A 27,728-nucleotide genomic window follows, 5' to 3' on the forward strand; every position below is an offset into this window, starting at 1 on the left:
TGTTGATTACTATTATGAGTCACACTGACTTAAATAAAATAAATACCAAGTAAGTTATTTCACCTAAATATGAAACCAGTGGCCAAAGGTGGGGGTTTGCATGTGTTTATTAGTAGAATTTGTTATGTGAATAGCTAATATTTATTACTAATAAATACACTAATTAAAGCCATACTAGTAATTTCCATTAGCTTACCCTCAAACTTCCACGGAGCTGTCCGTCTGGTTTTAATCAAAACCAAATGGTAATCCAAGTTCTCAGGCTGGAACAGCTAAGAGGAAGTCGTTCAGAGAAGGCAGAAGAAAGCAGAAAAGATAAACAGACGATATTCACTAAATTTGTGTACAGCTAAGGATGTAGATGCTGTGGGTTACTCTGAAGACATGATTCAGGCAGCCTGTCAAACTGGAACGAAGTAGTTACAAGTGTTTTATGTCAGCAAAATACTAATATGATCAAGATGGAGTCTGTCCTTTTGCTTTTGCAATGCTGGATTTGTGTGACTCTGGAGGATTCTCACTAGAGGTAAAGCAACATATTCCACTGCCTTCAACATGACTGTGTTTAAACTGCAGCATTTGTTTTCTAATATCCAGTTTATTCTCTTGAGTAGGAATGCAATTTTAGCATTTTTCTTTAAATGGAATCTGCCTAACTGTGGATATTTGTTCGACAGAGTAGTACTAGACCTTTTGTCACTGTGATGTGTTAAGTTTAGACCATGTTTCTCACTACCTGACGTCTAAGACCAGGTGTTTCAGAAACGTTCTCGTGTTGTTCTTGATAACTGCTACCTTTGCATGAGCATTAGAGAAGCATAAAGTATTTTTTTAAAAGAAAAATCCAGGAGGGAGAGGTTTAAATACATTTTTACATTATGCAGCTGTAGTAGAGATTTTTTTAGCAGAAATAGCCCAGCAGTGTATAAAGCTGACTGCCTTGAAACACTCGGTCTTGACGTTTTCTTTTCCCTCCATTTCTGCGCTCTCTCCCTGGCGCGGGCAGGCAGGCTCGCTGTCTCTCTCCCTCTCTCTCTCAAAGGCAGGAAATACTTTTCAGGCAATCTGGGCCTGGTTGTTGAGGCCCCCTTTCACAAAACATCAGTCTGAATTTAGTAGACAGAAGTCACTGGGAAAAGCTTGACAGGCTCGTGCTTAGCTAAGGCTCCCTCCAGCTGCAGAGGGTGTTTTTGTTAGAATCACACATTGAGCAAAACTGCTGAGAATAGAGCAATGATCTCAGTAGCGAAATCTGAACTTTTATGCTAGCAGGAGCTAGCTGGGACTGGGCTCTTTTGTTTGTTTGTTTGCTTCTTCACTTTGTTTTTTGGGCTTTTTTCTTCTAATGGCCAAAGATTTTAGGGAGGTCATGTCTGAATTCCTGATTCTCTTCATCTAGGTAAGGCTGTCTTGGAATCTTTCTGTACTTTTAACTATCAAAAAAATTTTTTTAAAAGAAAAAAAAGAAAAAAAAATAAAAGAAGGTAAGAAAAACCTCAGGAAAGAAACAAGCAGTATCCAGCACTGGAGTGTTCTGCGCTCAGGATCTCAGCACTAGAAAGAGAGGTAAAAAAATTTATAATCTTTAAAAATATACATTTAGTTGTAAACTGTGACAACTCTATTTATCAAATATGCCAGACCCATAAAAAAATTTCTGTGTGTTTTTCTTCGTCTTTTAAAAATATGCTTGAAATGCTGAACTTTATTTGCATTCTTCTATAAATAGAGCTGTATGGTATTGCTTGCATATTTTTTAATGTACATTAAATAGGAAAGTTAGGTGTGAGTGATTTGGGTTTTTTCACCTCATTTAAAAACAGGGAGGGCATTTAGGGCTATGGTTTTTTTCTCTCTCCCCACCTTCCCCTCTCTCCACTTCAGCAGTAATGATAATGAGGAGTGTTTTATGTAGATATATCAGTTATACCTCACTGGGCTAGGTCTATAGCCTTTTCTCAGTCCTAGATGAAATTTGTAATAGAAGTGGCAATACAGTCTTAAAGGTGTATACTCTAAATATGAAATTTCAAGGTTTATTTGTTGGCTTTACCTAAATTAGAGTTTTAGTAATGCATTATTAGATACAGAAGTTGCTGTATGCTGTACTAGCATTTAGAAGAGGTAAAGTACAATTCAGTAAATGTCAGCTGAGTATAATTTTTGGGAGGATGCACGGATTTACTCTTTTTATCTTCCTAGACTAGGAAACATGTAACTAATAAAAATAACAAGAATCTGCTGTTAAAGAGTTTAGGGAGAAAAACAGGATAGTATCTTCCACGGATATGTGAATGCATTTATATTTTATGTAAAGATGTGATTTAATTATTAATTTGTTCTGGATATGAGAAGCATTTTTTTATGTCAATGTATATAGTATTCTTTGTCTTCCTGAAAATTGTTGCTTTCTCTCTCTCCTTCTCTCTTTCTCTCTCTGTTTCTCGCATTAGGACTCCATGTAGTTGTTGGACAGATTGGTAACTAAAGAGAAGTCATCTGTTCATCTATTTCAATAATATTTTAACTTTGCTTTTAGTATTCTTCCAAATGATTGTTGTGAAAGGAAATGACTTTGTGGTGTGAAAAGACATAAGGATATTCCAGAATGGGGTAAAATATCTCCTCTGTTATAAACTGAGAATTGTACACTTTACTGCCATTTGGAGGAAGAAAATTGTTCAGGGTGGTCAGAATTGGCTCTGAGTTGTAAAGAGAATGCATCTTAACTGGACGGGAAACAACCAATAGGCAGTAAAGAGTTCCTGAGTATATTCTGGGGTGAATTTTAACATCACAGTCTCATATTTCCTTATGGACAAGTCTTCTCCAGTGCTCTGGTTTGGGAGAGCTGTGAGCTGAAAGTGGTGGGACTGGGAAGTTGAGAGGAATTTGACTGAGTCTTTTTGTCATCCTTGTGAAATTTCTGCTGGAACGCTGATGTCTCAAAGGATTTGGCTTTAGTGGCTTTTACTGCACTGTGTTCCCATGCTTGCTGCTGCAAGTATAAGTGCACGTATTTAGTATTAGTGAGTGCTCCAGTTAAACAGGAGAAAACTTTCCCTCTGAAGCAGTTATCTTCTGCAGCACCACTTCTGGGGTTTAAAGCATATAATGACCTCATCTGACCTCACTTGCAGATGCAAATACTTGACACCTGAGGCAGTTGAACTACAGGGTGGACAGCAGAAGAGAACCCAGAAAGTATTTTCTCCTTAAACTCTGAAGTTTCTTGTACATGATAAGAAAATCTTTCATTGATAAATGCCTCCATTTTTGATTTAGAAGGTTTAAATGAAAGTCCTGGAGACAAATCACTATTCAGCTTCTGGTTCTACTTAGTCTGATTTCTCTGTTATGCTTACCTTGTTTGGATTTTTAAGATATGTTTGTTCAAGGAGAAGGATTCACAGAAAAGTTATGGTCTAAAAAAACCTCTGAAAATTATTTTATAGATATATAGCAACAATGAACATGGAAAATGAGCATCTAGAGTTTTTTGACCTTGCTGTATTCCTTCAGGAACCCTAAAGTTCTTTATGTGAAACAAGAAAATAGCCCAAATAGTTGGATCAAATTACTCCCTTGAAGGAAGTAATGAATTTATGTCTGCTGCCTTGAGAAAAATCAATGCAAATGGTTACATCCATGTAATGGGAATTATTCAAATAGCTTTTCTTCACATAAATTTATGTGCCTGAAAACTAATTTTCTTTTTAACTTGTACCTGTTGACCTTCATGTCAAATGCCATACTCAGAACAAAATTTTTATATTTAGGCCTAATTCACAAACACCTCTGTGACACAAAGCAATCCCTCCTAAAAGAAAATTAAAAGTAAAGACAACAGCCTGTCTATGCAGTTTTTAAATAGGCAAAGCTTAGAGTAGTTCTTTTAAAGTGCTGGGCTAAAAATCAATTCAAAAATTGTTCCTTAGGTGATGGAGCAATCTAAGGATTCCCCTTTTGGCTTTTTCGTTAAGTCTCAAAAGTTACTTAATTTTATTTTTCTTGATTGTCACAAGTATTAAGCCACATTTTATATAATAGTTTTCTGTTGTTCTTAACATGAATGTTGTTGCTGGAATGTATCTTCTTTATTATAAAGCTTCCCTGAGGACAGCAGTAGCAGAAGGAGGAAGAGAATTTACAAATGTTTTCCTCTTTTCTCAAAAATAAGCTATATTTTACAGCATTCTCCTTTTTTCTTTTATTCATGTGGTTCCATTTTCCTTTTTTTTTTTTTTTTTTGTCTGGAGAAAAAAACAAAGCAGGGTGGGTTGTTGGTCTTCTGTTCTTTTTACAAAATAAAAAGCAAAAAGACAAAACCAGAGTAACATAAGGGCCAGAGGAATTGAAATAGCATATCCAGAAGTGTCAGATCTTGATTTCCTTCCTATTTGGAGAGAGCCTCTGGAGGTCTCTGATCCAACATGTTATTCAAAGTGGGCTCAACTAGAGCCGGTTGCTCAGGTTCTTGTCTACCAGGGCTTTAAATATGTCATCCAAAGGAGATGATCACTGTGAATTCTTAGTAAGGACTTTAAGACTGGCTGGATACACAGGTGTACTTTTAATATATGCGTGTTTTCCTATGTATATATACATGTATACAGATGCATACATGTATATATGCATAAATTATACCTCAAACAAAAATTATCTAGAATTTTTACATGTAAATCCTATGCATGTCATATGTGATTATTTCATTTTAATAACTACTGATATTGAATTTCACTATGTTTAATATTTCACCATTGATATTTGTTGACACTTTCAGGTATTATTTATTTAAGAACAGTTTGTTGGTAGATAATTTCAAATCCACTATTTCTATAGTTGCTTGTTTCCCTTTAATGAGAAAAATCACTTATGTTGAGATTAGTAATGCTCCGAGTTTTATCGTTGGTGTATTTTACATCAGTCACATCCCAAATACAGAGTTTGCTTAGGCTGTGTGTATCATTAAAACCAATTTCACTCATACTGTGTGCTCTTTACTTCTAGCCTTCACTTTCATCTATGCTCTTCTTTTTCTTACAGTGATATGTGATACTTCCTGGTGGTTATTCCATTGTACCCTGTGTCAAAATCTATTAGCTTTCAATGAAATGCCCCTGAACTTTGGGAAATTTTATAATCAATTTTCTTACCTCTGAATTTCCATTGGTTCTCCCACCCTCTTGCTCACTCTTTATCAGCTGTAGAGTTTCTGCTTAGATTGGTGAGAGTTTCACAATAGCATTAAACCACTAGAAATAGTCTTTAATGCTAGAACAAATAAATGTTCCAAGTTGAACATCGTGGTACTTGTGGAAAGTTCACCTAGTGATAAAAAATTTTGGGATAAAAGGGAGTCGGTGGTGAGTTTGAAATAAACATCATTAGACTAAGAAGTGAGGAAAATCTGGAGTAGAATGGAGGAGGATTGTTGCAATGTGTTTTTCTGCTAAAGGAGCTAAGAGAAGATGGAAGGAGCAAGAGGAACCCGTGACAAATATGCCAGGCCAAAACAATTGGGGTTACATTATTAAAGCTGCGCCTTATTAACGGGCTTTCATAACCTTAGTATTGTATTACTAGCATCTTTGCTAAGACTATCACAAAATATGAAGATTTTTTGACCTGCTCATGAATTTTCTCTTAAATGCCACACACATGTAAAGGGCGCGGAGAACTTACTTTGGATTCACTTTTTCAGTCTGGAGCACTTAACAATCCAATTCTTAGCAGTCCTGAGAGGCTCAACACACTAGAAGTTGTACTGTTAAATTCATTACACATTTTTTTTGTCTGCAGCTAAATTGAGATATTCCTTTTTGTTTTGCTTGAATTGGTTATCTTCAGTTAAGGCTGTTTTATCAGAGAAAGTTGGTAGCTTTCAATAATTACTACACTGAGAATTTTTTTCTGAAAGGACAGTTTCTAAGAGTTGTATCCTCCACAGCAAAATCTGGGTTTTGAGGATTCCATATACAGAAACAATTTTACACTCTAGTACCATCAAATACCTATGTGCAGATGTCACTGACAACTTCCACACATTGAGTCACTGTCAGCTTAATTGGGTATACCTTACGGGATATACAGGTTTTTTAAAAGCTTTTGCATGTTTTGAGAGAATTGGTAGGCGGTAAAGGAAATAGATCTGAATTAGTTTTAAAATCAAGGGAAAATCTCCATGTGAGCTCACAAGTCATCTGCTTTATTTTTCCTGTAGTTATGTACTCAGAAACAGCAATTTCCAGGGCTGAGCATATCTTTCCAGGCAGGCTACAGATGCTAAGTAGAAGAATATCATTATAAAATCAGGAGACCAGCTGATGAGTTTGGAATTGAGGCACTCTGGAAAATACTGTGGAGAATGTCTTTCGACTGCAGCAGATGTATTCACACTATGCCTATGAAAGTCAGAGAGAAAGAGGATATAGAGGTGAGAAACACATACTCTGTAAAAGTCCTTTGACAGACAGGTTTCCTGAATTCAAAAATAGGAATAATATAATGAAATATAATCGATTTCAGGGTTAGATTTGGATGCTGACTTTTTCCTCCCAGTTTCACCAACCTGGAGGATAAATTAAATTTTTACTTTCCCTTCCTTGGATTTAATTAGGCCCTCAAGTGCATTTACAAAGCACTCTGTATACATTATATGTTATTTCTCTCTCTAATTTCAAATAAATAGTGGTACAGCTGCCATTTGGAATAATTTTTGCTTTTCACATCTTCAGCTACATTCCATACATACTTGCTCAATTTGCTCTCAGTACTTTTTCACAGGTGCAAAAAAATGGGATTCTGAATGATTCTGCTAAGGGTTCATTCCCACCAAAAAGCACAGTCTCTTCAGTAGTCATTCTCTCTAGACTCTCCGTGATAAAATATTTGTCTTTCTCAATGGGAGAAAATAATTTTCAGCTCTTTAAGTACAAATACAGGCAAAATAATGCCAAAAATGTTTTTAGTGTTTACACAAGGAATGAAAACAGGACCCCTACGATTCAGTAAGGAGGCTGGTTGCCAAAAGTCATTGTCCGTAGTGCCTCATGCTATAGAGGTTTCATAGCTCATGGCTGTAATGAACACCAGCAACTTTTTTTTAAATGAACACAGCATATCAGAACCTTAAATCTAAAAGGCAACAGGAATACAATCTGATTAACTTATATTGTTTTCAAAAAGACCTCCAGTAGCTAAATTATTCGTTTTTCACTTGAGCAGGCAAGAAAATGAAATTTCTTCAGTTTGGGGAAGGGGGAACATATTTGTGGAAAAACATTTCCTTAACTCAGGACCAAAAATAATAGCCACAGTTTTCTGGGTTGCCATGTCCCATGGGATGACCTTTTCTCATTTAATGGCTTTTCAGGATGCTTCCAATTCAACCAGGGAGTGAGAGGACGTGTAAGAAATCTATAAATTATGTTATCTTTTCTATTTTCTGGGCATAGAGAGCAAAAATTATTTGGGGGGAGGATTAGCAGAGAGATGAATTTTCCACATAAACCTCCTATGGAAAAAGAAGACTTTAAACCTTTACACCTTAGATTACTTTTATTACAAAGAAACAAGAAATTTAAATTATGGAATCAGGATAGTATCTATAATAACCTTCACACTACTAAATTTTGAAGACCAGTAGACTCACAGATCCAAATGGCTAGATGGGTCTAATTTTCTTCTTAAAAAGTCTATGCTAAAAACAATTTTTTGCTTAAGACCTTTTTACTTTTGAGTGTAAATTTGATGGCTGTTTTCACTTTGCAATGATACTGTGGTAAAGGGGATGTTCATAACTGCTAAAAAGACTTTAATGCTGATTATTAGTAACCTGCAACTAACAAAAATACAGTAAAATGGTACCACTGTGCTATAAATACTTGAGAAAATAATATTTCACTGTTGGCTATTCAAAATAGGACAGAAACATAAAGCTGGATATTTTAAATGTAGTGTTTAATTGGTTTTGATTTGATAATTAAATTGGGTGCAAACTACATAGATTTTTAGTAAGCCTGGATAACTGTGGATCAGTTTGGATCCAGTCATTTCCCCTTTCTCATCCTTGAGGAAGAGCTTTGGCTAATCTGAGGCTCAGCACTGGAAATGAACCAAATACAAACGCAACCAAGCTAAAACCCACTGTAATCACATGTTGGCTACAAGTAAAAGCTCTTCATTGTATGATGATGAGCACTGGTAATGCAGCTGCTTTTTGAGGAAGAGAAAATAAAAGGACTCCATGATGTTTTATGTTTTAAAGCCATACATTAAGGCCTATTGACAAAGTTTGGGCTCATATCTTAGGAGCCAATAATATTTTCACAAAACAAGCAAGACTTTTGAAGTCTCTGAATGAATAACTTGCCAACTTGACCTTACATTTTGTGGTGTCTAATGTATTGAGGTCTTATAATGCCACTGGACAATATCAGTTTTTATAACATGTTAAATATCTTCCAAAGGAAGGATGTTTATAAACTTAAGTGTGTTAGACATTTTCCAGTGACAGTAAACTGTAATAAGCATATATGGCATATGTCAGAATCTGTGAAGAAGAAAAGAAAATAGTTTGTTAAAGGTATAATGAAATTAATACCTGAAGGAATGGTGAAATCCTTATCAAGTCAGAAAAACAATTTCAGGTACGGGGCTTGATTAATTTCCTGTGTCGTATTTCTTATATCAGAAATAACAAACAAAAAACAAACAGAAAAAAAATTAAATGTTTTGCAGTTTGATGGATATTTATTATATATTATATCTTCTATTTACTTACATGGACAAGCAAAGAAAATATTCTTTTGTGTATTTTAATGTTTCTGCTTCCTATTTCTACTTTGCACTTCTGCAAATTCCTGCTGTATGAGGCACAATGAATAAATGTTCTGCTTCTTCATGATACCGTTGATTTTTATATGGTTCTAAATTCTCTCTTTCCCAGATAGGAAACCCTCATGTATTTCATGGCCCTTCAGACAGAAGCTATATCATACTTTTTTATCCTTTCTGTTGTTTTTGCTGTCTGTGTTCCTATTCTGTTTCTGGTTTTGAGATGGAATTCCACCATTATATGCAGTTTTCCGTTCATTGCATAACAAGAATTTAGAAAATATTTTTTATGATGCCACTGTATGCCCAGCCTCTCCTTTGCCTATTGTGCTACATATCCTTTAATTATCACTGAGCTTGAAATTCAATAGCAGATTAATGGCCGTAGTGACTCACTTTTGGGTTTGTTTTCTGGATTGGTAGATGATATAACAGAGACTTTTAATATTAATTTATAATTGGAAGTATTTTTTAATCACTGGATGCCATTTAATATAGTACAGAGAGTTTCATATGCAATTTAATCTCCTAGTTCTCCATTTCAATTTGGTGACAGAAAATGTTATCATTTTACTTCTTTTCTTGTTCTGAATAATCTAAAAAACAAAGTTTTTAATACCTGCCTTCACAAAACTATTAATAATCTCTCTCTTTATATTAAAATAATCAGTCACATATTATCACTTCTGGTTTCATATTTAGTTTCTGGTTTTTGTTAATTTATATTTTTGTTATTAATTAGATTTTTTAGCCAATTAACTGCATATGGAAGTCAGGTTTGCATGTATGTAGTTCACAACCAAGTTGTCTTTTTTTTATTTGACTTTAAACCAGCTTTTGTTTTATCCAGTCATTGCTCACAGCAACCCAAGGCTGTGTGTGCAGAGAGCTTCGCCATCTCTGCCACCTTCTCACTCGGTGGAGACACTGCTCATGAGACCTGGTAGGGAGATGGGGGTTTGAGGGCAAGAAATCCCTCTGCTTTGTCTTCCTTTTAATGATCAAAGAGAGGGAGATTGGAAAAACTCTCTTATCCTAGAGAGGCAGTACTTCCCCTGTACCCCTGCTCCAGTCCCTGCTCAGGATCCCTTTTGGCTCTGTGGCTCTCTCAAGTAAAGCTCATCTCTGACCCCAAAGGCATTTGCCATTAGCTTGGAAGAATGTCCCTTTTGCAGTTCCCCAGATTTGCCCTCTCTACATGTGAAACCCCTTTCGTTCCTTAGAGAAAAGAGGGTTACTTGGACACCTTTTAGAGTTACAGGTTCAGTAATATTTCATTTGAGTATTGTTATGCAATTCTAATATTTGGTTCCCAATCAATTCATGTTCTTGGAATCTCTCCTAACAGATGCTTCAATGGGAGTCAGTTCCTCAGACTTATCAGGGAGGTGCTAGCAGTTGTGTGCTCTTTGATCTATAGCTGGGCAGCAATTTTAAAATCCTGTATGGTAGGGTGTGCTGGAAGGAATGTTTGTATGTTGGACTTAGTACTGCTTGTGTCTATTTCTGTCCACTGATTCATGGCTGGAAACCAACAGTAAGATCTCATCAAAGAAAAGGACAAGTATCCTGTGAAAGGACAATATTGGGATGTATTTGTGTTTATCTGTACAAAAATCAGCAACACCTATATTTAATAGTCTGTGTTCACATTTATAAGTACAAAAAAATGCATATACATGCAAACCTGACCATTAAAGTTATATAAAACATTTAAATTGTTTTATTATTTCATTTTGAAGAAGTACTTGTCGTATGAGTACTATGCTATTTCTAATTTTTAGCATAAAGTTGTAAATATTTTTAGATAATTATAAATTCAAACTGGTTTTAGCATTTGCTTTTAAATATTAAAGAAATCAAAAAACCTGCATCTGGTATTGACTAGATTAATATCCCACAAAAAACAATCCTTGTATTTCTACTCTATGACAGCAGGGCTTAGCATGGTCTAAAACCCTTCACTGCAAATGTTGCTTACATAGAAACCGCAGACAAGGTAAGCCTCCACTTCAGTGAAATCCAACGGTGGTCTATGTCAAGGAAAAAAGAAATGAATGATTGCATTTTAAAAGCAGGAGATCTTTTAAAATAAATAGCTGAGTGAAGACCTAGAGGCTTATGTTTTATCTCAAATTATTTGTAAACAACATTCTGTGTCAGAGATTGGTATGGAGTTACGGAAAGAGCTGTATGCAAGCCAGACCAGGAGATGTGAGATGAGTTTATAGGAAACAGACCCTGTTCACTTAGACTTCCTTAAACAAAGTTTGCTGACTGGGGTCACAGACCAATGAAGATAAAATAATGATAGCAAAATAAATATTTCTGCTTGATCTCCATTGCTCACATACTCCTGCTATGTAAAAAATGTAATGAAACAGTCTTTCATCTTTGTTTTTGTTCATAAGTTAATGCTTTGCCTTTTACTTTTTTTTTTAAAGAAAAATTTGCATCCCATGTAAAACATTAGCAAAAATTAAATTCCACTGGCATGATGGTGGGACTGTACTGCCTGGGTTGCCCTCTCAAAAACTTTCCTGCCACAGACTTTGTGAGCTGTCCTGTGTTCTCTGCAACTTCCTTCCTTCCAAAGCTTTTCCATTTATTGCAAGGTGGCAGTCGAATATGGTGCAATGAATGGTCAGAATGGAGGAATTGGTGCAGGCAGCAGAGATGTCACACCTGGGTCAGTGGCAGTGCTTGCTTTGGCCATACAGAGATGCCACCAAGTGTCCTGTACAGCAGTGCCTTACTTAGGCCTGCTTTTGCCATAGTCCTTTGCTCCTAATGGCTTGGGGTTCACTGCCTGGGCTTGTGTGGTGGCTGCTATTGCTGCGTGGCCCTGTGTTTCTCTCCTTATCTCTTTCTTCCACTCTGGGTAAAACAGGGATCCACTCCCATGTCCTGGAAGTCTGAGGGGCAAGATGTAGGACCAGAGAGCCCCGGTAGTGTGCTTCTGCGCTTGTATTCTTGTATCTGGGATGTTTATATGGTCTGTCCTAAGCCCCAGAAGGGAAGCTGCCCTGACAGGTCTGCACAGCCACAGTTCCACATCCAAGTGTCCTTCCTTCCCTTTCCATTCTCCCCCTAGCTCCAAGGCTCATTTCTTCCCGATGCAGCTTTCACAGGTGTCAGTCCTAGTATTGGGTTCGTGCAAGGATAGTTCTTGTAAAGGGTCATTTTTCCTTGAGGAGGGAAGCAAGAGAAGGTAAAACATATCTTGAAAAATCTGTAGCACAGCCAAATCTGAGTGGACTTTCATGAGAAAAAAGAAATTCTCTCTCTGTGTTTTGAAAGCCTGCTGCATGCAGTTTAATATGAGTTTGTCTGAAAAAAAATCACAGGAATTCTGATTGAATGAAAATTTTAGACAGTCTAATTGTAAGACAGCCTACCAGCTCGTCATCATTTTCTACTTTATCAGTGGTAAAGTCACCAAGTTCTATGAGACTAGACACAAAGTTTCCAAAAATAAACTAACCTAAATGTTTGCCCTACTTTTCATTTATATATTTTACAGTGAGATAGGCAGTAAATTATTACAAAATTCATCTAAATTAACATCTAGTTTTGTAAACAATGTGAAGCATCATAGAAGGTTCTTGAATTGGCTTCTGCTGCAGTTTGATGACCCACTGCTCAGTTTCAGTTTCTATAGGTCAAGAATTACCTATTGGCTCAATGTTGGCAATATTCCTTAATTCAAACCTAGGATCAAGAAATTTTTCCCAGAAGTTTTATTCTTTGTATTTTTGTTTCAAACTTTTGTTCTTCAGAAAGTTAATAGTACTAAGCAACACCAAACAGCACTGTTGAAAAGTAAAGCAAAATATAAGTCTGAAATATAGCAACAGCTGAGTGGACTGTATCATATTGATAGATGTTTTGATCAGAAGAAAAGGTGTTTTCACTCTGCAAAACATTTCAACAGACTGGTAATGGTTCATCTGACAGTCTTAAATTCTGCAGAAATCACATGTAATGGTTTCTAGTTGTGGCATGGCAAGAATAGAAAGTAAGAAAGGGGGATGCTTCCTCCCTTGGGCAAAAGTATAAATGGATTTGAGAGGGGCATTTCTCAGATGGTGAAAGATGCTGCATGTCAAGAAAAATGAAAATGAGTAGCAACAGCAGAAAAGCAGTGATTGAGACAGGAATGCTTTCTTCTGCACAGTGGCAGTGCACTTGGTTCTCTGTCAGAGAATCTCTTCCAGAGGTCCAGAGGAGCAGTGAACCCTCCAAGGCACAGCTTATGTGCTTGCATGTGAGTGAAGGGAAATAAGTTGTCCTGAACAAATAGGTAGAAATAAAAGAAATTTTCTTGTCAGCCCTTAAGTGTCAAGCAATTAGAGCAGGAAAATAACTTCTGAATTGTTTAACATGGTCTTTGAGGAGTGGAGAGGGAGCAGAAGAAAAGTAAGCTGTCACCAAGCTCTGAGCTCCTTCATGCACCATGGGAATGAGGCGATTTCAGGAGCTGCTGGTGAAGCTGCCTGGGGAGGTGACATATGTACCATAGATTTTCATATTAAGTGCTAACACACACTCATTTGTTAGAGAACAATAATTATTTGTCTTGCATTTCAAGCAAAGTATTTTATATTTCTCTGTTTAATAATTTTTCTGCAGTCTATGAGGCAGCCAAAAATAGTGATCATGCAAGTAAAACAGAAAGATTCCCAAAGTAAAATTTGGTTTTCATCCCCCATGAAATATAACTCACAGCATCCAAAAAATGAAAAAAACAGCAACAGACTTCTGTAAGTCCATACAGCAGCAGCAAGATTAACACACTCCCATTAAGTCTCTGAGAGCCTGCTTTCTGTGCATTAATTAGGTAGGTGGATGCATGTATGTCATTAGGAAGTTGCATTTTTTAGTTTTTTTTAGTACCCTGAACTTCTACTGTCTTTATCAATTGTTGTCAGAAATGTCCCTATATGGCTGCAGCAACCATGTTTAATTTTCTCTAAAGTAGATGAGGGTAGTGTTCTAGTAGGGGAGGAAAGGGAATCTGCAAATGAGTTGTATCCATGTGCAACTCCAAACATTGCTCATTGAGTAGAAATCATTGAGCCCTTTCTAGTAAACATGCATCTTTTCAAAGATCAAAACAAAACACTGTGGTGACTGTAAAATTGTTTTAATTGAAGAGCTTTAGTGTCCATCAGGAAAAGGTGCAGCAGAAGCTGAAAGTATTTTCACTATTGATTTATCATTCCGGTAAGTTTGAACCACACTCACTTAGAAATAAAGATGAAATCGGAATAAGAATGTGCAGCAAATTGATACAATAATTCCATTTTATATTTTAGTATTTAGGGTTAATTTCATATTTGATCAGGAAAGAAGAGAGAATTATAAAATTTTATTAACTTTTTACTACTAAAATTTGCCTCTGAAAGCAGATAGATTTTTTGGCCTGGTTCTGTGTGTTATTTTCCATTTTGCTCAGCCTCCCACACACTAATGACTTGTGCATGGAATTTCATATACTCTATGAATATATGTTCTTTTAAGCAGAGTCTCCACAGAGGTGGAAAATGTGAATGTGAAATGAAGCTTGCCATTCCTAAAAGAAGGTTAAAGATCTAGGACTGTGTACAAGCCTATCCTGAAAGTCAGTTGTCAAGGCATAATTTATGGAGGTTCAGTTGCCCAGGCATAATTCTGCATTTCTTTCAAGATAAATACTTTTATACTTTCAGGCATGTGATTTGTCAAGGCAGCTTTGTGGCCTGGTGGGCAATCAGAATTTGCCTTAGTAGACTGAAATGACCCAGAACAAACTCACTACTTAATCTTCTTTATTGCTGAAATCAATAACCAGATCCATGCTAAGTGCTGACAGTTCTTGTGTAGGGAGTGAAAAGGAGAAGTGTCTGCTCCTTGAACTTCTAACATCTTACGAGACAGAAGTTTTGTTTTCTTCTTTGACAGTAAACTTCTTAATTTTATTTTATGATTCATAAATTAATATATTTTCTTTGTGCTAACATACACATGCAATGACACAAGATTAATGTACTATCTCAAATGCCATCACACAGAATGCCTAATGCAGCAGTCAGTGAAAATTCCCACATAGAAAGCCAAGCAGGGACAGTGGCCTCTGGCAGAGCCAGGCAGTCCAGGTGAGTAGCAAAGCTACAGCCAACCACGCTGGCTCACAGTCCTCCCTTCTGGAGAGCCCTGTTCCAAATAACAGCTTTCTCCATGCCTTATGCTAGAAGATCATAAATAAATTCAGCAAGGGGGGGTGTACAGGGTTCAGGTTTTATAGTGCTTTTGAATGAGAAAATACACCAAAAACTAAAAGTGGTTTTCCAAGTGTTGTATAGGACTACATGACCTTTAAAGGCCCCTTCAAACCCAAGCTTATCTATAATTCAATGATTTATTTTTTTATTACTACACAAGAACTGATTTACTCAATTTCATGTAACACTTGTAATTACAACTTGGCCTGAAGAGAATGAATAGTAACAATAAAAATAAGAGCTACTGAATGGGCCAAAGATATTCAGAAGATAAATAGTTTATACATTTGGTAAATTTGGAAAAACCCTCAGCTGTTCTCTACCTCTTTGGTAAACTGCCAGAATTCTGCACTCCACAGGTATCCATGGATGAGGAAGAAATAAAGTTACAAAGCAACTATAAGCTACAATGTCATTTATACCCATTGAAATTATTATCTTATGAGAGACACAGTTAAGAGGAGCTTGTTGTAAAAATTTTGGCTCTGGAGCTACTTTCTTGTCCATGTGCCTGTTTATACCATTTTTGTTTACTTGATATTGGAAAGCAATCAGAAAAAAATGTTAAACTGAATTATGAGTGCCGGCAAGTTTTGTATGAAAAGTATTAAAACTTTAAACAAAACAGTCTTTTAAATTCCTGTCCTTCTGGTCCCACAGTCTTATCTTGTTTTACACTTTTGTTTAAACTGTTCCTTCCCTTTCTTTTTTTTTTTTTTTTTATTTGGAGTTGATTCAATAACACTGTCTTTTTTTATTTCTTGCAGATGTTAAAATGATGAAACCTTCTCTCCCTCAGGAGCAGTGCACAGCAGCCATGACATCTCCTCTGGTCCTCTGTGGAAGGTACATTGCAGTCTGCTTCTGAACTGTTATGACATGTCTCTAGCAATCAGAAAGAAAAGCTGGGAAGAGCATGTGACCCAGTGGATGGGATTGGCTTTGGAGCCTGTGGAGTATAATACAGCATGTCGTCACGGACTTGTAGCTGATAACTTGCAGACAAGTATGGAAAAAGATGAGGTTTTGAGCATGGACCGGAAAGAAAAATGTGCTTCGTTTCCAGAGTGCTGCTATAGTGGAGAGGTGACTGGCTTCCCTGAAAAGCAGCTGGGAAATGTTTCAAAGGAGGTGGATGAAAATGACAACCATGAGGACAAGGAACATTTTCTGGAGGCAAGCACAGAAACTCTAGTCCATGTGTCTGATGACAATGATGACTATTCTGCACTCAGCCTGGATAGTGTTAATTACCACATCACTGCTGTAGGAAGTGAACCCAAAGATGAAGGGCACAGCTTAAATGGAGCGGGCTCCTTAACACAGATGCTACCAATAACAGAGGGTAACAAGGCAGCTGACTCATCTGGAATCAGTGGAGATATAAGTGAGGAACCTAAAGAGGAGAGGAAAGAAGATGATGTTTGTGGCAGTATTGGCCAAAGCCTGGAGCTTTGTAATTATGAAGTCTTAAATGATGTAGTAGATGTAGAGAAGGAAAATTGTATCAATTCTTCAAATGTGAAAGAAGTTATTATGTCTGGGAAGCAGCTGCTTCATACTGCTGTAATTGCACAACAGCGCCGGAAATCTGATGCTTTCAAAGACGGGCCTGGAAAGTCTGAGTGCAATGTGGTGGAGAGTGGGATTTCTTCTGAATCATACACCAGTAGTGACGGACAGCTCTGCTCAGCAGTGCAGCCCAGCAACGGCCTTATGCAATCTCCTCCTTGCTCTTGCATCCCAGCAGTGGAAAATGGTCTGGATAAAAGTGGTTTCACAGAACCTCAAGTGGCCCCTGAAAACAAATGCCTTTCAAATGTCAGTTCAGCAGAAGACCTTCAGTGTTTACATGTAAGGAATCACTTGACCACACATGAGCATTCAGACAATCAAGTGAAACTGCGCAAAAGAAAGGTAGGATGCTTCTAGACTGCAGAGTGTTTCTCAAATATCTTCCCCCAGTTTATGATGATGGTGATACTGCGCCTAATTAACTGGACATAAAAAGTAATTGTTTAATTAATTTATCAGGTTCAAAGAGTTTCAGGACAAATATATCTATACAACAACTAAATTTTAGGAGCTTTTTTTAAGGTCTGAAAATGGCTGACCTATGAATTTTGATGGTACTTTATATTGACTTTATATATATTATTTTATATATTTAATATATGCTGTTCAAGGATAAATGAGTATATGTCTTCTTTTCTTTTTTCTGCTTCTATCATTATTTGATTCATCTTAGGAAAACTTATTGTGTCCAGGGGTTTAGAAGCCTTATTGAAAAAGACGGTACAAGGGAAAAGTGCAACAAGATTTTAAAAGAGAAAAAAAAGGAGTGGAAATATTTTACAGTAGTTCTTTGGTCTTTAGCTCAGACCCATGAGCATGTGTTCTTGCAAAAACAAGTATTGCTGACTCTGAAACAATATTTTGTAATTTTAAAGCAACCAGAGGATTTCACTGTCTTCACCGAGTAAGGAAGGGTATCATTACAAAATTTTAATGGAGAGATTCCTTGGCAATAAAACTCCCATTGCTTTAAATGGAAGGAGATGTGGTGATTGTAGCACTATGGAATTTATCTTAAAGTCTGGCTTTCCCAGTTATGCTGCTTATTCAAGCTAATAACCAATTTGTAATTGTTTACTTCTCTCTGCCTTTTTTATTTGACATCATCCAGCTTCTTTTGTCTGGGTTTTTTTTCTACATCTGGTTTCTTTTAATTGTGTGGGTTTCATCTGTCAGCTGCAGTGCCTCAGTAGCTGTTTCACTGAAGCACAAATTCACATATCTGAAGTACTCTGTGCCCACACATCATCCTGAGCTGCTGGCTGTTGCTTCCTTATCTAGATCCTTTGGTACAGCAATATTAGGTTAACATGGTGAGAAGATGTAAACAAGTTTTGCCAAAGGTTTCAGAAGCCCTCCAAGCCACTCTTCTTTCGGTATGCAATCACAGTTAATGCAGTAACTGTTCAAATATCTCACAGTAAGAATATCGCAAAGTTACAAACAAGAAACAAAAATATGACTACCAGTACCAGAAATGCTAGTGAAAATGGTTCAAGTTTAAAAAAAAGAAAATTAACCAAATTGACATTGTAGTTGAGAACTAATTGACTGTGATAATAATTTCTCAGCTGCTTTACTTTGGCATCAAATTTTCTTTTAAAGTATATCTGTTGATATTGATGTGTACATTTCATATCATCAGGAAGATGAAGCATGATATAGTTTTTAATAGCTCTGATTTGATGCTAGTTTCCATGGATCTTGTTTTGAGGTCACATACTCATCTTCTAAATGTACAGTCATGAGAATAATATTTAAGAATGTGTGTATGATTTGTGTTTGTGCCATTAAATAGTTTAAAGGACAAATTATAAAAATTCCACAGAGACAATAGTGAGAAAAACTAAGGAAGGAGATGAGCATAAAAAGGAGCAAAACAAAGAGTTTCTTCAAGGAAGTTTGAGCTGCAACAACTGCAAAATTGTGTGTAATGTAAAAGGGGATGGAGTCTGTAAATCTCAAGGAGTCCTCATTCTATTTTGGTTAAAGAAATCTTTGCCAACCACAGTAACATGAATGGCAAAAGCAAAGAGATATTATCTGCTATTGTTTGTGGTATTATTTATCTCTAAGTTCACAGAACACTTCTTCAAGCAACATTCCTTCATAAGGGATTTTCTCACTTATATCTAAGCATGTACTATTTTACAAAAGCCTGTCTGTGTTGGTAATAGTGTGCAATAAAGAATGTGCCTATGTTTACAAACTTCCCCTGAAAGCCGCTTTTGTAATTTTAAGAAAACATTAGAAAAACTGCAGACTTGAAACTGAATCCATCCATAAAAGCCAAGTATTTGCTTTGCAGTGACAGGAAGACCTAAAGGATTGGGAATGGCATATAAAACCTTTTCTCTCAAGGTCAGCAGTTCAAGCAGTGCAGTTAAGGCCTAAAACACACCACTGTCTGATTAATGCTCAGTGTCAATTACAGTTGCGCACAATCATAAAGGTCAGAATACGAGAAAAGGCACATGGAAATTAATTGCTAAAGATATTTGGGCACCCAAATCTTCAGGTAGGACCTTGGGTGATTATAGAAAGGTGCTGATCTTTAAACATTTTCATGACAGTTAAAACTTAGGACCTTGCTGGTACTAAATTCTTTTTCAAATCTGTTCCTCGTTAACATATTTTAAACTGTTTTTAATTGTGGCAATAGAGCATGACCTTCCCTCTTATCTTTAGATCAGCTGTCTTCAAACTAGAGCTGAGGTGAGAGACAGTGTGGATCTGATATGCTTGCTCTGCAGACGGATGCAGGTTTGAGGGCTTAAGGGCTTAAAGTTTAGCATCTTTGACCAGCACTAACTCCATTGCAGTAAATTGCTTTAGTCATGATGGATGTACTGACACTGAAGATGCTTTTTGCAAACACATCCAGCTGTTGCAGCATTCTTTGCTCCCTCAAGTCAACAGGGTTCAAATGTTCAAAGCACAGCACCCTCTTTGCCTTCGCTTTCTCAGGAAGGCTTCCTAAGGCTCGGAAATAGGAAAGACCTGAATTTAATTGTGAGAAGTTAATGATATTAGGTCTAATTGAAAGAAACAAAATAATCAAGCTTTCCTGTTGTTCCTGATTTGATAATCAATTCAGTTCCTCCACAACATGAAATTTATCGTTATTAATGGTTCCAAGTAGCGGAAACATAAACAGATTATCTGCATGTGGATAAACCAGCTGGACCGTTCTGTATGCTTTCCTAGGTTAAATAAATTTAGATTTTAAAATAGTTACTTTACAGAATTGTACATGAAATAACATTTGGAACTAAAGAGCAAACCATAGTGCTTTGGGTAACAAAACAGTTCACATGTATTTTCATATGTAAAAAGCAACAGAGGTTTTAGCAAACAGTTTGATATAAAACTAGAAGAGCACCAACTATTAAGAGAATTCCCACAAAAGGAGACTATTTAAATATTATGCACTGATTTGTAAATGTAAGAAAATGGCCATTATCTCATACAGAATCTGTCAAATTTTTGTGTGTGCTCCATTTTATCTTTTCTCCAAGCTGCTCATCTCATCAAACTTAGACAAAGACAGGAAAATCCCTGCTGGGGCATATTGAGAAGATTCACAAATGTAGCAGAACTCTAAAAAATTAGTTTAAGTTCTTTTTTAACACAAAAAAAGAACTACTTTATTCAGCACCAGCATAAAAAGGTATGTTGAGGCATATAGTCGCCCATTAAGTTCTCCCAAGTCGCTTCCCAAGCACACTTACAGCTGTGCTGTTGCAGCCAGTGATAATCAGGATTTTGTAAATTCAATTTTTAAAATAAGGCTCAGACAGCTCTTTTAAATGATGGATCAGTAAAGGAGTAGAAAATCAACATTGTAAAGTCTGGTTCTAAGTAGTTTGAATAAAAATCCATGAAGTTTAAAAAATGTGAAATGTTAACAAACTCCACTTACAAAACAAATCTTGGCTTGTTCTGTATATTTTATTGTTCTTCCACCATCCCCTCCTCTAAAATTTTATTCCTAAAGTTCATTTGACATAAATAGGAAGAAAACAGCTACATAAACAACTGTGCCTGTTCATTTCTCTCCTGTAGGACAATGTAGTTCCTCACAGTGGTCTGCTTAGAAGGTTTGCAGTTTCAAATAGAAAATGTAATCTCAAAGTAATTTTTGCAAGGCCAGAGAATATAAGAGTCAGGGCTATTCCTAATGCTCAATATAATTGCTGCTACTTTAATCCAGTTTTCTAGATCAAATACTGTGTGATTTGCAAGGTGTGCTTAAGGACATAACCAATGTCAGCATAATGACAGCTGCCAGTGTCAATAAGAGCAAAATTAATTAAAGAGTAAGATTAACAGGAGACTGGCAGAAATGTCAGAAGAGACCTGGGTAGAAGGTTACCTGAAATGATGCATGTCTTTGGAACAGTGCCTTTTCCCCATAGGAAAGCTGTGAGCTTTTAAAACATGGTTTTACATTTCCTGTTCTGTTGCAATAAATTTCATTTCTTTATTTCAAAAATTATACTAATGTGAGAAAGCAGAGAAAATTACTTACTTGGATTCAGACTTTTCCATCCATATTTGCCTCTTGATTATTATGTATATCCATGAGATGTGAAGGCTGACTCTTCCATTAGGATCAGAATTACATTTTGTTTCACAATGCTAGGACTGTGATTTTTGGAGCAAGTTAGGAAGTTAGGCTCTTCCAGGAGCTTCTACTTGTATCACCATAAACTAATTTCACTGGAAACTTAGGGAGCTTTGCTTGCTGGCTCATACTAAGGTACATGGGAGAGGCAGTAGGAGAACTTCACCAAAAAACCGTAAGAGGTACTTGTTTTACTAAAATTGTTTCTTTGCAACTCCTTCTGTGCCATCTGTTCTCATTGCATGATCCTTCTCATCTGAGCAATTAAAAGTAATATGATCTTCTTGTAAGCAATAATATCAAACATTGTAGGTATTTTTCTTATTTTATTGCTGTTTGTATACCAGAGTTTCCAGCCCTATCACCAGTATGTCTCTCCAAAGTCTTAATCTCCCCTTACCTCAATTCTGTCTCTTCTGAATTGTGATAATTTCATGATTTTTTTTTTCATTTTTTAAATTTACTTTTAAAGATTCTTACACTGGTTTTGTTATTTCTATTTTATAGGAGGTGGTTTCATAGGGATCCAGCCTGTACTATTGCTACATAAGTAGTAGGATGCAGGCTTGTTAGGGTTGCACAGCAACTCAGACAGATCAACATAGAAAAAAAAAGCATAGAAGATAAAAGTAAGAAAAAACAATAGAAATGTGCAGGTAATTTTAATTAAAAATGGAAATATGCATTTTATTGTATTCTGATTTTGCAACTGGGAATTAAATTTACCTTTTTCTGAGATGCAGTCTGCAAATGTGTCAGTCAGAGTAAGATGACAGTTTTAAATTTGATGATTTTCTGAGTCAATTATCTTTAATTATTCCCTTGCAAAATATGATAAATAAATACAGCCACTTCTCACAGTTTGTTCTCCCATTGAGTATTTTTAAAGATAGTCGTCTTGCAAATATTCTAGTGGAGGAATCCAATAACCAGGGAAGAAAACTGTCCTCTAAAACCATAATGATCATTAGAAATTTTGAAAGTGTGGACAGTCATGAATGTTATTTGGATGGTTGTTAGAAGATCAAAGTTTCTGTGCTTCATTATGGTCATGGAAGACCAACCCCCAGCTGCTTAGATGTGGACATTGAAGAAGAATTATGAATTCCACTGAATGGATGTCAGTGGAACTACTCTGTTCTTAGAGTGTGCTTAAGCACCTTGCTGACCTTGGGTGTTATAATGCTTTGTAACTTTAGAGACAACAGAAGCTAGTTACTATAGAGGTAATATCATAATAAAATTCTCCTCAAATCATATGGTTCTCTAACAATATTTCCTGTACAATTCAGACCATCAGTTATGCCAGAGTAGCTTCATTTTCATATACAGAGATAGATAATATAATCTTGGCATCTAGGACATTATTTTTCTTAGTTTTGTAAAGGACAATGGCAAGTGCAAATATTGGAAATGTGATTATCTCTTTTACAAGATGATCTTTCAAACAGTGGAGATCTATTTTATCCAGTGTGGAATGTGGATTTGGTTTTGTTCCATTTCTGCATCTCTTATAATTTTCAAACTTTATATAGGTTTTTTTAAAGATTCTCAAACTTTCTAAAGGTTTTAGAGAAGAGCATGGGTCTGTTTATCCAAATTGATAATGTGAATGTGAGCACCATCAAAAATTGGTGAGTGATCTTAAGCCACAACAGTTTTTTGAAAGGTTAACTCCTACCCGCAACTCAGAGCCACAGTCGGTAGTATTAGTACAGTGGGCAATTATTACTGAAATCCACAGTTGCTTCACCACAAGGAATTTGCTGCATTTGCACATTGCTATTAAATGGTCATGGTTTTGAAGGCATTGGGAAGAATCTGGCAAGAGATGCAAGTGAAGCAAAACAAATAGTAGAATTTCTTTGAAAAAAAATTAAACCTTCTTGGCTGTCATGAATATTTGTTTATCTTTTCTGCAGTGAAAACTTTCTTTCTAAATTTACTATTTAATAATGAAAATGTGGTTCAAAAATATAGACGACTGAGACAGTTGGACTTACATTTTTAAAATTATATGTATTTTCTATGATAATTAGTAGAAAGTGGTCATAAAGCACTCCTATTATTGTGGTAACATGACCACAAATTTTCTCTATTACTTTCACAAAAATATGTATCATAAATATTATCTCCATCTGGGAAGCTAAAGAATGCTTTCTGACAGACTTCCTTTATGTTTGGACTGAAGTATGATGTATTTCAAACAATGTGAAAAGTATTTAAAACAAGCTCAGAACAGGATGGGATGATTGCCAGGCCAATACAGTATAACCTTTATGCAAATTTTACTTTGGCACATTTTTGTGACAGTGTTCAGCAATAAATTTTCAAGGCAGTGTTGTCTAGACTGCAAACCAAGAGACTGCTGCACATCAAATTATGCTTGGAGCTGAGCTACCTAAAATGGTCATGAAAGTATTTGTATTTATAAGCAGTTTGTAGTCACACGCTACTGCTTCACCAAAATCATCTACATGCTTCTAAGGACCAGTCTAGGGAGCTTTAGTTTCATGCAGTGTGTACTCAGAGATTTCTATTTATGACAAGTTCTGCAGTACTGATTGGAAGAAAACTTATAAAATATTTTTGCTTTATTTTTAAAATTAATCTCTAAAAACTCCTTACTGGCCAATTATTTACCATGCACTCTATAAACAGTCAGTGGTAGATCATGGTAAATGGGCCAATGATCACTTGTTAAAATGAAACCAGATTTTTAATTAACATCAAACTTTTTAGGGAACCAAATGAATAGTACATAAAGACTTTAACAAATAAGAAGTGGAGTTAAGACACTTGGACAAAACACCCTGGATTACATGACATCGCGGTCCACAACACACTTTTCTGTTGGTTAAATAAAAAAAAATTTAGAGCAGGAATTTGCTTCCTAGAGCTGTTCCTCTCACACTTTCACAAAAATAATGCTCACTTTGAATTAGCCTTCAAGTGAAAACAGAGAGATCTAAGAGGCACACTGAGATACAGCTTCCATCCAAAACCAGTACTTATAGCAGAAATCAGAAAAGACAGTACTAGAGCACTGCTGCCTATATTAAAGAGCCTTTGATGCCATAGCAGTGGCAGAACAGCTTTTTTAAGCACAGCTGTTTACTATAGACATGACCTGTGCTAAAAGTAAAAGGTTTTTTGTGTTGCTGTGTCAAAGAAGGAGATAGAGAAGAACATCCTACCCTGGCCAGCTCTGGGAGCTGAGACTTTACAGCAACGTAGTCTTTGCCACTGCTAGTGGAGTACTTGACCATGGAAATTTGGTGGTGGGTTGGTCCACAGGCATCCAACCAATTCCTGAGAACCTCTCTTGTGAGCTGAACTGCAGCAAGATTGAAGCCATTTGCAAAGCTTATCGGGGATTTTTTTCTTGGTGTTTTATTTTGGTTGGGTTTTTTTGTTGTTTTTTTTTGGTTGGTGTTTTTTTTTTTTTGCTTCCCACCATAATGGTACCTACAATTAAAACACCTAAAATGTGTGGCTCATTCTTATTCCCTTTTACTGCTCTCTCTCAAAGGTGACATAAGAGGCTTGTAAAGGCAAGGAGGTTTGTGCCACAGAAAATACGCATGGTGTATTGAATATAGCCATACAAAATGAAACAATACTGCTTCTGCTGCCAAAAGCTATTCCAAGCTCCAGTGGATATGGCCAAAAATGGTTATGAATTCAAATTTAGAGGGATATTCTTCCTCCTTTGAAAAAAATCTAGGCAGCAATACATATGTGAGCATCTGTGTATGCTTAGGTAAATGTATGGCAAATATAGACCAGATCCTCGCTGCTTTTCATAACTGTCACAGCTGATGTATAAAGCTTTTACAACAATGGGCATAAGAACTTGGTTTATGCACACAATGCTAATGAGAAATTGACTCACTGCAACATGAAGATGTCCTTCAATACTCCAGCAAAAACTGTCACATCTGAAGTTTCACACTGTCTTTGAGAGGCTTTTCTGCACTCTCACCTTATGTAAGGCTTAGAAGAGCAAACACAATATGTATTTATGTTAAATAGAAGTTTTCTGTAAGTTGCCTCCTTCTTATTTTTTTTCACACAGCACGTCCAATTAAACAAAGGCTTCTATTTAAATATCCTGAACATTTTGAAAATGTATTATCTCATCTACCCAACAGAAAAGATCCTTAAGGAGCTGATTATATTCTTGCACTGTGTTTTAATCTCTTGGATATTATCCTCAACCTTCTTAAAAAAGATGGTTTGCATGCACTAATAATCAGTGATATGTGATTCATGGCTGTTTGATACGAAGGCATAAAAAAAATCAACAGTGCTAAAGCTCATGGCTTGTGTTGCATGTAATTTTAGCTTCAAAATATTTTAACAACTGACACATTTATTGCACTGAAAATGAAAAAGCACAGCCAGAAGCCAAACTTTGGTAATCTAAATCAAACTACTTTCCTACACCCAGATTGCCTGAAAAACATTTTTCTTCTGATAGATGCCAAATTTTATTTATCTCACATAGATTTACTAGTGATTCTATGTGCATATTACACCTCAATACATCTACTGAATTTGTTCCAGCATCTTAAACTGACCTCTTTACAAATGCTCTACTGCTTGGTAGATGATGACAAGGTGATCAAGTGGTAAATGAACACTATACTCTTTTGGCTTTTTTAGGAAGCAAAATAGCCAGAGAGTAAATAAGAAAAGAGATAGTCTAAAAAGACAGGTCTTGAGAGATTATCTTAGAGGTGGGATAAGACTAGAAAATAAAGATGTGAAAAACAATTGATTTTCTATGTAAAGTGAGAGTTCAACTCTTAATTACACGAAGATTTCTCAGCTCATGAAAACAACTCCCAGTGGACCACTCTGTTCCCAGGTCTTTTTCAATATTACTAGCATTGAAGATAATTTGGGAAGTTCTTCTATATTAATACCTTGTAGTACCTTGATTAATATTCTTGTGAATGTCTTATTCAGGACCAGTGATTTATCACATTTCACAAACATTTTATTAAGCTTTTAGAAATGTTGTGTTTTAAATTTTACTTCAGCTTCTTTTGCAAGATAAGTTTTAAATTGATGGATTGCGCTTTTGCAGACGGAAACCCAGTTATGACAATAGAGAAACCAGCTTTAATCAGATTCAGAAGAAATATCTATATTTGTGAATTTTGCTCTCCTGAGAATAGTAAAAGTAACCTTAGATTACAATGTCCATAATTTTTTTTCTCTAGTTCATCCATGCTCTCTAGCAGACACACAAAAAATCCTTTTTCATCCAGAGTCTTCTAATCAGGGTGTTAAGAACATTAATTCTTCCCTCTATTCTTGCCTTTTCACAAATGCGTTGCTGTTTGGGGTTTTTTTTCCCTACTTTATGTACAAACCTGAGTGAAATATTGAGAATTTTAGCCATTTGGAGCTTATGTGCATGTAAGGGAAAGATTACTTGGTGACATGGAAGCAATGTGTATTTTATTCCTTGCAAGTGTCATCATTTCACAGGGTTTGATTTCAAGGCAGCAGCCAAGCAGAGCTCAGTAGTCACATGCAGAGATTAGGAAGGGAGTATGAAGCTGTTGGTGAAACGGGTGAGTGGCTTCCATGACTCTGCTCCACTTTGGTATGAGGGGAAAGTGGTCCCAAGCATTCAAATGCTAGTTCTGTAGTAATAGGAGTGGTTCCTAGACCTCTTGTCTAGCATTCATTCAGTTGCCAAACATTTGTGCTCCTAAATATTATGTGTTTTTTCACTGCTTCTTTAGTGGGTGGAGTCAGCAGTGACTTTGTCCCTGTTTCTGGTCTCTCTCTCAGTCCTTTCCGTTACGCCTAGCTCACGGAGGACAAACTCTCCTGTGTCAACAGCATTGCCTCATGAAGCATAATAATGACAGCCTAAATGTCAGCACTGTTAGTCACCGATGATTGTCTTAGGGTTTAAATGCAAATTTCTTACTTTTTAGCCACTCTGTTCAGAGGGAATATTTACCAGCAGCAGCATATAATTGTGGAGCTTTGATCTTTGCTTTGAAATGTCTTTTTGAGTGTAAAGAAAATTAATCTACGCTGAGAACAACATTAGAAGCTATTTCTGGACTTAGACCAGGATTCTGAAGGTGAAAGGACACTTCTCCAGCTCTCTCAACAAGTCCTTGGGAAAGTTAAAAATAAGTCTTGCTGAAAAAAAATTGGCACTTGTTATTTGAGAAAATTTCTTTATTCCAGGAACTGCCTCATGTAGCAGAAATTTATTTACCATCTGTGTAGACTTGAAAAATTTTCCATCTACCAGATACACAACTGAAATAGCAACAGATTTTCCGTCCCAATGGTTTCCACCAGCCTCCATTTTAAGGGAGTGTTGTAAAAACTTATGAAAATTTTGTGCTCTTGGAAGAGGGGTAGCTCTAGCTCACTTAATAGACCAT

The 27,728-nt window shown here is 36.2% G+C and overlaps 1 protein-coding gene across 1 annotated transcript in view; it reads left to right on the forward strand.

Moving 5' to 3' along the window:
• Nucleotides 1-356: 356 nt before the first annotated feature.
• Nucleotides 357-27,728, forward strand: part of DLC1 (DLC1 Rho GTPase activating protein) — a 214,317-nt gene continuing 186,945 nt past the window's right edge. The window contains exons 1-2 of the mRNA XM_058804396.1: nucleotides 357-526; nucleotides 15,869-17,018. Of these exons, the coding sequence (XP_058660379.1) occupies nucleotides 15,981-17,018 (1,038 nt within the window). The 5' untranslated portion in view covers nucleotides 357-526; nucleotides 15,869-15,980. The remainder of the gene's footprint in view (nucleotides 527-15,868; nucleotides 17,019-27,728) is intronic.

Source organism: Ammospiza caudacuta, chromosome 4, assembly GCF_027887145.1.
Source record: "Ammospiza caudacuta isolate bAmmCau1 chromosome 4, bAmmCau1.pri, whole genome shotgun sequence".
In the NCBI taxonomy this organism is placed as follows: Eukaryota; Metazoa; Chordata; class Aves; order Passeriformes; family Passerellidae; genus Ammospiza; species Ammospiza caudacuta.